At 51.5% G+C, this 13030-nt stretch overlaps 1 protein-coding gene across 1 annotated transcript in view; it reads left to right on the top strand.

The window, feature by feature from the left end:
- The window catches only part of IFT74 (intraflagellar transport 74), a 1698810-nt gene that overhangs the window by 956898 nt on the left and 728882 nt on the right, over positions 1-13030 (top strand). The window contains exon 10 of the mRNA XM_069630923.1: positions 11797-11859. Within this exon, the coding sequence (XP_069487024.1) occupies positions 11797-11859 (63 nt within the window). The remainder of the gene's footprint in view (positions 1-11796; positions 11860-13030) is intronic.

Raw genomic sequence — 13030 nt, 5'->3', positions numbered from 1 at the left:
CAATAACAAACAGCACACACGAACAAATACTTACCACCAACACAATACAGCAGCACACCATGAAACATTTCAAAAACATGACAGTACTAAGTCAAAGTAGTGGTAGTCTTACAACCTGAATAAGCCAGCACATCGACCCCTTCCAACTGTAGAGTGTTGCTGCCACGCAAATGTGTCAGTGTACTGCATACAACATGAACTCCATCTGCAAAGGAGACGGCCTTGTGAAGACATGAGGAAGGAACCTGCAAATTAGGAGGAAGACATGGATGCACAAGCACATATCAATACACCATGCAGTGTACAATACAACAACAATACCCACTAGGGATGTACACACAGTATTGACTACAGACTGCCCACACAGCTCATGGGAGCCCAATGTCACTGTGTAAGTCACTGTCACTTGGTCACACCCTTTGCAAGCCCATGTAAACAGGAAGCAGGAGGGGTGTGTGTGTCACGAACCCAAGCATCTAACCCAAACTCAGGACAAGCCTGCATGTGCCCAGCCGGAATACAGTGGATGCCCACGGGAGCCACACACTGTAAAAAAAGAAAAATGGCATGTGAGGGCCAGGGGGGGGAGACCACCCAGGAGGTTCGAGGACAGGGTGCACACCAACACCCACCTGCGTGGATGTTGCGAAAAAAAAATACCTCCATGGGCTCATGGCCTTCACGGCTATGCCATTGTGGGAGAACTGCTGTCACTCTCTTTACCATCTGCTGCTGCATCTGGAGGTGGTGGCACTATGGGAGGCAGCCCACGCAAAGCCCTGGTATGGTCCTCCAAGGCAGCAAGCATGCAGGTCTGGAAGGTCTGATTCTGGAGGATTAAAGTGTGGAGATCCCCATGCAGCACGTCACGGGTTGCCTGCACTTATGCACGCATGGCCTCATGGGATGCCCGGATCTCCTCACGTTTTGCCTGCAGCTCAGCTGAGAGCGAACGTGTGAGCTGCTCCAGCTGCTGTTCTGCCCTAACATTTCGGGAAGCCTCAAGTTCAAGCAGACTCTGCCTGAGGTTATGGAGTTCCACCCTCAGGGCTTCCCTGTGGCCCTGTGACTCTAATGATATGGATTCGCACAGAGTCTCCAGTACCGCCCGTCGGGCCCTGTTGGACGCCAACATGTCTTCCCTGTGTGATTGGCAAATGGAGTCTGTTGCCTGCTGTTGTTGCTCTATCTGCCTTTCAGGGGGGATAATGGAAGCGGCCACCCTCTCCATTGCCTGAGCCATCATTTCTACTGATGCTGCCTGTTGGGTTGCCATACTGTACATGAAGTTTTCCCATACAGTATTTCCTGGTGGCGCACCGCCACCGCGTCGGCGGGCACCACACCTGTTTGGGGCAAGGCAATCTGCACCTTGCTGTGCTGGCACTGCCTGAGGCTGCAGGACTGCACTCCCCCTCTGATCTGCTGGCCCAGGAACAGGATCAGATGCTGTTGAGTGTGACCCTGCATCCGTAACCGCCAAAAGCGGACCTATGAACACTGACATCCCCATAGAGGGTTCTACCCTTGGTCCAGGTGGGTTGGACAGAACAGAATCCCTGCCAGAAGCACTGACCTGCGACAGCACATAAGTCTCATCATCCGACTCAGCACCTGAATAGAGGTCTGGGGAGCTGCACCCAAAGGCACCCCTCGACAGTATGGTCTGCAGTACCAAGGTTTTTTCACCCACCACCACACCACGTCCCCCACTGGTGCCTGGTCGTGGCAGAGAATCCTCCTGGGTCTGCACCATCTCCTGAACCTCACCAGCATCAAGTGCATTGTCACCTGCAAAAACATGAAACACAAGAAATGGAAACAGGCATGAGCACCATAGCACACAGATAGGTCTGACAAGACAGAGATCCTGTACATGGTTAACACATGTCCCACATGACTATAACCCTGGCATGCATGCACTGTCAATGATTCTGAAGGGGAGTCAAAAAGACAGACATTGAGGACACCAAGATGGAAAAGCAACATATTTGCAGCATGTCGTGTAGCACTGGCATCACACATCAGCCTGTGAGTGGTATGTCCAACATGCCAGCACACAGATCTCATGTCGCATTGCCATGGTAAATTAGACAACTACAGCGATGTGTCAGTGAATGAGTACTGTCACACATCCATGTCACATGGACATGATGAGAAGATTAATGCAGAATAGTGTTGCAAAATATGCATGTGCCCTCACACTGCAACACATCCAGTGTACAATTAGACAGTGATTGTAGGCAGATGTACACATCAATGGTTGCTCACTTCAACATGACAGGAAACAACTATCATGTTCCACATGCAAACAGGCCCTAAAAATAAATTTCAGCAGGCCAATACTCCCTAGCCCTGAATGATTTAAACATTCACATAACCAGGTAACTAAAGTGGCACAATGTGGGGTGTAAACAATGACAGAAGCATGTCACATATGTGGCATTAGAGATGAAAAAAGCATATGAAAAATGGGATAATCTAAACAATCAGCCAGAATGAACACAGAAAAAATTCAGAACAATGTTGTTGCAAGATGATAGTTCAAGTGCAACAGCAGTAATGTGGGGCTAATTGGCTACTGTGGGCAGAAGGGATACTGTCATACCCAAATCAAAGGCACATGAATGGATTGGAGGAAGCACATGGGTGACCCATTACACTCAGGAGTACACACCCTCACCTGGCACTCAATCAGAACCCGTCACCCAAACAACATACACATGTATTACACATACATGCATGGGCACTCACCGGACAATGCCTCGTAATCAGGTAGCTCTCCCACGCCTTGGATCTGTTCCTCTGTGATGAAGGTCCCAGCAACAGACTCATGTTCAGTGAGTTTGTTGTCCTCTGGTGGACACCCACCGCCAGTCACCAGATTAGCAGCATGATTTGAGGCCAGCTTATTCTTTGCTCTGCGTTTCAGGTCATTCCACCGCTTGTAGCAATCATCAGCTGTGCGCCTCACAAATCTAAGGGCACTCATGCGGTCCGCGATGGTCTGCCAGTGTGCCCTACTTTAACCAGGTGTGGTCTTGCACCCTGCGGTCACCACCATATCGCGGCTATGTGCCGACACATAGGTGACAAGTCCATCAAGTTCGGGGTCATTAAAGCTAGGCTTCCTTGACGTGCCGGACTGTGTAGCCGTGTCTGGGGTCTCAGCCTGTGGTGCCAGAGCACCCTTCTTCCTCTTCTTCAAAGGTGGAGCAGACCCTGAGTGGCTTGCGCCGCTCTGGTCAGTGGGGGCAGAAGCGCAGGTGGACTGGGTACTGGGAGTGTGCAAATGCACAATGACCATAGGTCTTGGTGCAGGCATTGGCTGAAGTGTGATGTTGGCAGGGGCAATGTCAGTTTGATGGACCAGGACCGACATTCTCCCGGCTGGGAGACTCAGAGCTGGGGTGGATAGAGCTGCAGCTGCCCCTGCAGCCTCCCCACCCTGCCCACTTGGGGCAGCAGATGACATCGCTGCCCCAGATCCACGTGGCCTGGTGACACAAACTTGCACCTGCACACGTGGCTTAGACTTGCTGACTTGGAAGTCAGCCTGGGAGTCATCCTGTGCCGGGTCAGGTGCCACAATGGGCTGGTCCAACAAGGGCTGAGCTGGGATGGTGTCAGCCAACGTTTCCCTCAACCATGGGGGGGGCATGGGTGTCCCCGATTGGTCCTCCACACATGGGGGTCTAGGGGCACCCTGCAATCATGGCCACGTCCCCGACCGCGCCCAACACGCCCACCTTTTGGAGGTCGGCCACCTTTGCCTCCCTTACCGCTTGGTCGCCTCCCAACCATGGCACTGATGTTGTTGTGCGTATGGGAGTTGCAGTAAACAATTGTCCTGGGCAATTGGGGGGTGAAAGGGGTAGGGTACTAGATGGAATTCATACCCTAGTGCTCTAGCAAGGCTGTCTGTGATCCCTGGGGGAAGATGACGGGTCACGTAACGCACAGGCACCCCAAAAACAAAAAGTAACGTGCACGCAACCCCTCGTAGACCACGTGCGTGGAAAAATGAACCTGCACTACGCTGTGGCACCCAGAAACACAAAAACAAGCATACGCGTGTTACACGCAGCCTACAATGACCTCTGAAGGGGTACGCGACACACGGGGCAAGCACAGTTGGTAAATGTGTGCGCGACTTACCATCTGCCTGGAAAAATAACGTGAAAAAAATGCACGTGTGCGCGTAAGCAACACCCCCGCCAAAAGAAGAACTGTACGCTGTCTGAGGAGACAGGACAAAAGAAGAAGTGAACGCTGTTTGAGGAAACAGGCCCAAAAAAAATAAAGAACGCTGTCAGAGGTAACAGGGAGTACGAACTTGAAACGCTGTGCCAACAAGAAGTACAGAATTAACCTACTCGCTCTCCACGAAAAGCACGTACAAGGGAATGGGGTTCTACACATACCTTTTAAAGTGGCCCACACATACAGCGTCACTTACGCGTGTATGCAATAAGGCCCTTTCCTCCAATTACACGAGCTGACACTCGGACGTGCAGTTTTTGGACGTGTACAATGAACATGCACCCGTGTTGATGGAAACGCCCGCGTGCGTCACGTCACAGAAGCGCTTACGCGCTAAGGGCCTTTGGTCCAATGAAACCATGTACGTGTGCTGACGCGCTTACGCACGAAGGGGCTTTCCTCGAATTACACGCTGATGTGCAAGATTTTCACGTGCCAAATCACTCCGTATCAAGCTGGCCACGCAGCAACACACGGAAGACCACGCTCCTGCCCAGAAGGCCGAATTACTGCCCCCCAGAGCCCCGAGCACGCTCCCACCTGCCATCTGCTGCTGCCTGACTGCCTGCACGTCAGCCAGGGGTGCAGTTGCTGTGACCACCCCTGCTGGAACCGAAGACTCCCGACTGGGATACCATCGCTCCACAGGCCAGCCCCAGGACCCAGTTGCCCACCCACTCCTGCCTCTGGGTTTGCCATGTCAGGCACAACACCATCTGGCACCACTGGCAACCCCCAGCCAGAGAGGCAGAGGGCCACCAGCTTCAGTGCCAGGGAAGTTGGTGTTCTGGTGGAGCAAGTCCTGGGGCAGTATGATGCCCTCTTGGGAAGTTCGCGCGCCGACAATGAAGGACGGATCAGGATCTGGATGGACATCGTGACTGCCATCAATGCGGAGGGGGTGGCAGTCCACGACTTACAACATGTCAAGAAGCGCTGGGAGGACTTCAGGTCCAGGACCCTCAACAAGGCCCGGCGCCTCTTGAAGGCAGCGGATGCCAAGGGGTGCCGGGCCACCTGTCCGACCACCAAATGAGGGTCCTGGAACACATATGCCTAGCGCTCCACATCCAGGTTCTTGAGAGGCAGACCGGTCTGGAGTCGAGCGGTAAGTGTACATGCATACTGATTGGACGCTGTGCGTGTGGTGGTGTGCCAGTAGTGTGCAGGTTGCACATGTGTTTTCATAGGGCCATGTAGGGATGTGTATGAACAGGGGCGTGAGGCTGCCACATGTGAGTCCTCTTAGGTGTGAGACACATCGATGGTGTATGTGTTGGTAAGCTGGCTGTGCAAATGCAGGTGTGGGAGCACACATGTTTGAATTTCTGTGTATGTGCGTTGGCATGGTTGTGGTGTCACACATGGATGGTGGTTCCTGCTGCATGTATCTGCACTGTGTACATGTGCATGTGTGTGTATTTGACAAGTGTCTAACTGTGATGCAACATGGATGCACGTGACACTGATATGTAGAAGGCTGAATGCCAGATGTGACGTGTATGGTGATCGCATCACTGCGACAGTTGTAGGAGATGTAGACATGCATGTAAGTGTGGTGGCATGTGTGCATGTCTAGTGCACTCCCCTTGTTTCATGTGATGTCAGGCTCACCTTCGGCTGTTCATGCTGTTGTATGTGTATGGATGGTGCTGCCTGGTGCAATATTGCTGTGGAAATGCTCATGTGTGTGAGTTCAAATGACATGTGTGTCGTGGAGTGTGATGCCATGTCTGAAGTTTGACACTGCCACTCATGTGCAACTGTCATGTGTGTATCAGTCCATTGTAAAGTGCCCTGATGTCTGTGTTTTATCTCTCCCTATCTGCAGCGTCAACTGATGAAGAGGGCGGAGAGGGTGCTGTGGAGCACAGCGGCAGGGATTGCACCACCAGCCGGAGACGCAAGGCCCGGCTCCCCTCCCAGATTGTCATCTCGTCGGGGAGTGAGGGGTCTGGTGCCGCGTCCCAGGCCGCAGCTGCCGAGGGTAGGTCCAAGAGGCGGAGGTCGGAGGTGGACTCCTCGGCAGCAGAAGGGGCAGCTGAGACCCCACAGAGTCCAACGGAGGAAGATGGCACAGAGTCATCCAGGTTGGTGGGGGGTTTGGTGGAGGAGGAGGCCACAGAAGGGACACACATGGGGTCTGGAGGTGGGGATTCCACTGGTGCTAGTGGTGCAGTGCAGGGACAGGAGGCAGCACAGGCCGCCGCCGAGGTGCCTGTGTGCAATCCTGTCCCTGATCCTGTCACTGCATCATCTGGCACCAGCAGGGATGCCTACGTCCAGACCCGTTTTCAGGGAGGGGATGAGCACACAACAACTGGCCTTCCTCTCCCTGCGGATTTGGCTATCCGGGACCGTGTTGAGCCTGTCCTGGCCAGGATAGCGTTGCGTCAATGGGGCATGCGAGGTGACCTGCGGTCTTTTCGTGAAGAGACTGCACGTCATCTCGGATGCCTATTTGACCCCGTTGACCTGCTGGGACGGGTCACCGGTGCTGGATTCCTCCGTGTGCTGAACCTTCTTGCGACCCCCTCCTCACCTGAACCCCCTACACGCCAGTCATCCTCCATGCCATCTTCCCACCCATGTATCACCAGGGTACCCTGTGGAGCTGCCTCTGACCCAGCGGCCAGGCTGGTGGAGGACACATCCCTGACAGTCGGGAGTCGGACGTCCAGCAGGGGTGGCCACCACGACAACTGCACCCCAGCCAGAGGAGGACGTGCAGGCAGCAAGAGCCAGGGCGCAGGCACAGGCACAGCAGCAGCAACATGGTGGGAGCAATGATGGCTCGGGGCCTTCAACATCGGAGGGGCAGGCATCGGCCAGAGGGCAGGAGGACCCAGGATTCCAAGTGTCTTCCGTGTGGCAGCGGTTGGGCCACGCCATAGATGTGGAGCGGCAGCAGGCGGAAGAGGCACGGCTCACAATGGTCAGGGTGGAGAACTCCATGCGGAGGGCACTGAGGCGGGCCGAGTGCCTCGAGGCAATTCGCAGGGAGTTGGAGGTGAACATGTCATCGTCCCTGCGAACCCTCGGGGCCATGGAAGAGGACTGCCTCCAGGACATTGAGTGGGAGTTCGATGATACCCTGGTCCGGGACATCAAAAAGTGAGCCGTCGGACTAGCCCGCTGCCATTGTAAATAGTTTTTAGAGTTAGGTTTCCTTTTTCTTTGATTTGTGGTGAATGGACTATGCCACACACATTTGTATATAGTTTTTTTATTAGGTAGTTTATTAGGTAGGTTTCATTTCTTTCGTTGGGCTCATGGACCCTTGACAATGGATTGTACATAGTTGGACAATGGATTATTTTGACCTTTTTCATTTGATTTCACCATGGATCAATAGATTTTTCTTTTTACGTTTCCTTTGGATTTGCGTTGTTGGAGGGAGAGTTTGGACTATTTTTCTTTCGGTTTTGTTTGGATTGGTTATACTTTTAATTTACTCATCTTTTGCACATGCTTTTCATTTCATGTTTGCTGTTTTTTTGTGCTTTCATGTAATTGATTTTTTTTTGTACATAATACATTTTCATATTTTAGTTCCATGTGTGGGATTCGCTCATTGGGTTGATGCATGTGAAAATGTGGGTTTACACAATCAATGCCAACCAGTGTGTGTGTGTGTGATGGACATGCGTTGATGTACATAGTTGACTATTGGTTTGTGTCTTGAGATAGGTATGTCAGTGTGGGGTGGATTGGGAAATCATTGCGTCTCAAGAATGGGGTGGCGTGCTGTGGTATTTTGGTGTAGAAGTGGGACATGATTGTGCCTCTGTATTTCATGTAGGGGGGGCATGAGTGGGGGTCTGCTGTCAGGTGCCCCTGACTGCTGTGGGGTGGGGGTGCTGAGGGACATGATTGGGGGCCTGCTGGCAGGTGCCCCTGACTGCTGGGGGGTGGGGGTGCTGGGGGACATGAGTGGGACATGAGTGGGGGCCTGCTGGCAGGTGCCCCTGACTGCTGGGGAGTGGGGGTGCTGGGGGACATGAGTGGGGGCCTGCTGGCAGGTGCCCCTGACTGCTGGGGGGTGGGGGTGCTGGGGGACATGAGTGGGGGCCTGCTGGCAGGTGCCCCTGACTGCTGGGGGGTGAGGGTGCTGGGGGACATGAGTGGGACATGAGTGGGGGCCTGCTGGCAGGTGCCCCTGACTGCTGGGAGGTAGGGGTGCTGGGGGACATGAGTGGGGGCCTGCTGGCAGGTGCCCCTGACTGCTGGGGGTGGGGGCGCTGGGGGACATGAGTGGGGGCCTGCTGGCAGGTGCCCCTGACTGCTGGGGGTGGGGGTGCCTGGGGACATGAGTTGGTGGTCACTAGTGCAAGGTGACATGTGGCCTGGCTGGGGGGCATGCCCATGGTGGATGGACTGGCTGCGGCACATGACCAGGGGTGCAGGGTAGTCCCCTGTGGTGTGGGCTGCCTGCAGGGGCCGTGTAGGGGGTAGAGGGGACACCTGGGAGGACCTACAGTGCTAATTGACGTGTGGGACTCCACATGCACCCCACTGGATACACGTACCCTGCTCTGACAGCGTAGTTGCTTGTGAAACTAACCGCGCACCCCCGAAATACACGTACCCTGCACGCACTGGGCCAATCGCTTGTGAAACTTCCCGCGCACCCCCAAAATACACGTACCCCGCTCGCACTGGGCCAATCGCGTGTCAAACTTCCTGCGCACCCCCGTAATACACGTACCCCGCTCGCACTGGGCCAATCCCTTGTGAAACTTCCTGCGCACCCCCGAAATACATGTACCCCGCTCGAACTGGGCCAATCGCGTGTGAAACTTCCCACGCACCCCGGAAATACATGTACCCCACTCGCACTGGGCCAATCGCGTGTGAAACTTCCCGCGCACCCCCGTAATACACGTACCCTGCTCGCACTGGGCCAATCGCGTGTGAAACTTCCCGCGCACCCCCGTAATACACGTACCCCGCTCGCCCTGGGCCAATCGCGTGTGAAACTTCCCACGCTCCCCCGAAATACACGTACCCCGCTCGCACTGGGCCAATCGCGTGTGAAACTTCCCGCGCAGCCCAGTAATACACATACCACACTCGCACAGGGCCTATCGCGTGTGAAACTTCCAGCGCACCCACGAAATACACGTAGCCCGCTCCAATCGCGTGTGAAACTTCCCGCAAACCCCAGTTATACACGTACCCTGCTCCAATCGCGTGTGAGACTTCCCGTGCAGCGGGGTACGTGTATTCGGAGGGGTGCGCGGGGAGTTTTACAGGCGTTTTCGTGGTTGGGGGCCTGTGCGCCATGTAGGCGATTTGTGCGCTGTGCATGGTGAACGGGGAGGGGTTGGGGGCATAACTGGTGCTGCTGCAGAGTCGCTGCGCCACTCTGAGCCACGACTGGTTTTGGAAGCTAAAATCCATGAATACGCTGTGCGCAGAAATGGATTTTAGCGCACGCGGCTGGCGCAGAAAGTCGCACGTGCACACTGTGCGCCAGCCGCGTGCACCACTTGTGCGCTGAATTCTTTGAATTACCCTGCTTATTTCTCTGGGTCTCTCTTGCTCCTTGGTTTGACCAACTTGTCTCCCTCTCTCGCCAAGTACTGTCACGAGGAAGATACCTAATTTTTGTATGCGAGTCCCACACCCTGCTTTCCAAGCCCCCACCGGCACCAGCGTCTAGCACTTTAACTTTGCAGGCCGTGTACGTTCTGCCGATCCTTCTTGGGTGATTGCAGTCGTTCGCCAAGTTGCATCAGTGTTTCTCTGCCCGCCTGCTCTGGTCCCGCGCTTCTCGCTCATGAGACCAGTTTCCTGCTCCCAGTGCAGCTCAAGGTTCGATCCTGAGACGACTTCTTCCATGTGTCTCCTTCATATCTCCCAGGCTAAGCAGTCTTTCTCTTTCAGCTGCTGGTGCGGCTCTCCCCAAAGCAGTTCCACCGGCTTCTCAGACAGTTCTGTAAGTCCTTTGTCAGTTTTGATCCAAACGTCCCAGTCCCACCTCTGCGGAAAGCAGGGATGGGGATTACCATTTCACCAGGTATTCTTCATGGCTGTGTGCCTCTTCTTCGACTCCGTTGGAGTCCCATAGGTGTTACTTGGGTCCTCTGTCCTCTTCTTCATCTCAGTTGAGGTCAGCCCTATGGCCCTACACACATAAATGGGGTGGTTCGGTAACATGGAGGTGGGGTGTGAGGGAGATGGGGATGTATGGGAGGTGGGTATTGGTTTGGAGTAACGCGTTTCCCATACATGATTGTCATTGTCCCTAGAGGGGGAGTCTCTCCCAATGAGATCCTCCTGCTGAGTCCCACCCCCAGGGGACTATAAGGTAGCGGCTTCACCTCTCTGGCCTCATGGGAAGGGTCTCCCACTCAGGAAGAAGTGACGAAATCCAAGAATACATCACATACCTCTGTAATCATTGAACTGTTTGGCTATTCATAAAAAATTCAATCATTGGATATTCCCAGCATAATCATAGTATATGGATAATCCTACACATTGCAATCATTGGATATTCTCAGCATACTCATGGCAAGCCAGAACTCATTAATAACTCTGTAATAGTTGTAATATTTGGATATTCATAAACATTGCAATCATTGGATATTCTCAACATAGTCACAGTTTATGGCTACTCACACACATTGTAATCATTGGATATTCCCAGCATGCTTGCGGCAAGCTATTAGTAACACTAATCATTGCACTAATACATTATACTGCGTTTATCTGTAAATTTGTACACTAGGTTGTAATTGCTGTGTTCTTCTTTTATTTGATTAATTTTAAGTCTTTAGTAAATACATGGATCATTGGTAAGTTTTAAAGGTCTGCAGCTTTGGTTATGCCAGAATAGCATTCAGTGTAGTAAGCTCTTTGAGTCTTAGTGAGTGAAAAAACGCATAATGCAAAGCTTTTACAATTCCAAACCAAAATCTAGAACATCACTGCTTGACTACTGCTCCGCGTGAGAATTCTTAGAGAGGGCTTATTAGCAGTGCACTAGTTGCTACTAGTTTCAGTTTGTTTATATTCTCTTGAACTTGGAACAAATCATTGGGCCTCATTACAAGTGTGGCGTTCCAGAAACAAGGGTTCCGATAAGCTTACCAGCACTCTTAATTTCCGGACCGCCACACTCTGTGGCTGCTGCACCCAACAGGTCTGATCCTGCCGGGCGCATCGGCTCCAGTAGGCAGAATCATCATGGAAACATCAGAACCGTTAGCAACTGTGCCAGTGCTTCCGTTTCCCCCCTCCCATTGAGTCCTATGAGACTCAATGGGAATGGGGACTTACAAAATCTGGCGCCTGACTTCCCGCGCTGCTGGGACTTGTAATGTCCTGGTGGCACCGGGAAGTCATGCGCCTGGTTCGGTGTTACGGAGTTGGCGGCAACCCGCCGGTCACACCGGCAGGTTACCGCCAACCTCATAATGAGGCCCATTGTTTTGGTTGTCCAGTCAGTTGAATTCTTTAACCAATGTCACAGGAATTTTCTTCTTATATTTAATGCACATTTTAATTTTTTTCTCCATTTCCTAGGAACTTGATGTTCACCAACAGGATCTAGATCTGTTAAACACACGGAAGGAAGCATTGGAAGCTGTAAGTTGTGACACAATTGGTTGCTCTAAAAACATAATTTCTTATCTGCAGTGTCCAAGTTGTCTTTTTTTGGGGAAGAGCCCTCACAAACACTTTTTATTAATGTCTTTATGAAAACATGATTGACCCGATCATTTATGGTGCTCTACTGTATAAAATAAACCAAAAGGAAATGATTGATGATGACAAAAAAATGAGGAGCAATGTAGAGGTATGTCGTACTAAACTGGATGCAAAGGTGTTTCATAAAATATTAGGTGCACCGAATTCCACATTATTGTAATTGCCCTTGAATCATGATTCCAATTCTCCCATATTTAGACTTTATGCTCCGAAAGAAGATCCTTGGTTGAAATCACAGTGCCAGGAATATAAGGTGGACTTAAATTGACAGCTTAAATAGTTCTACAAATAACTAGACAACACAGCGCAACACAGGTTCGAATCCCGATCCTGCGCTTAGAACCCAATCTGTGGTATTAAGCGTGTTATAAAAGAACAATTATAATTATAATTAGACAACGAATGGCTTTTTAAAATTTAATTAAAAGGAAGCGGTCTACGATTATGCCCACTACACAACTGGCCTGGAATAGTCTTGAGTCCCTATCTACCTTTAGTTCCTTTTACTAGGTTAAATGTCTTGATTAGTTTGGCTCATTTGCATCTTTTAAATTGCTGCAGATGGAAACTAATAGAAGCTGTTTTAAACAAGCAAAATATTGTATCATTATGGAACAATGCAAATACTTTTCAGCTAGCTTGCAAAAAATATCAGGGCAACAATATATTTTTTTCAAATTGATTGTAACTGATAGAACATACCATTAAAGAGAAAAAAAGGTAAATTATGACTTTTCACATTTCAAAAGTCACATGTTTCAGTCTGAACAGCACACCCTAAATATTCAATGTATTACCCAAAATTAATAAACCCACCCCCTGAACATTATTAAGCATTGCTAATTGAGCTACTGCTAAAACTGTGCTAGGGTGGAGAAGAAATGTTCTCCAATATTCTAGCTTCATCATACAGACTCTCTTCCCATCCCATTACTTCCATCTTGACTTCAGTTAGCGAAACCTTGCTCACAAAGCTGTTTGAGGGCAACATAAAGATAATGCCTCGGGAGGATAGCTCAGCAGCAATGTGCTCGCCTTGGAAGCAAGA

The sequence above is a fragment of the Ambystoma mexicanum genome, chromosome 6q (assembly GCF_040938575.1).
Source record: "Ambystoma mexicanum isolate Mex_15411 chromosome 6q, UKY_AmexF1_1, whole genome shotgun sequence".
NCBI lineage: Eukaryota > Metazoa > Chordata > Amphibia > Caudata > Ambystomatidae > Ambystoma > Ambystoma mexicanum.
Note: the sequence above shows the minus strand (reverse complement) of the source record. Positions and strands in the feature narration are given on the sequence as shown.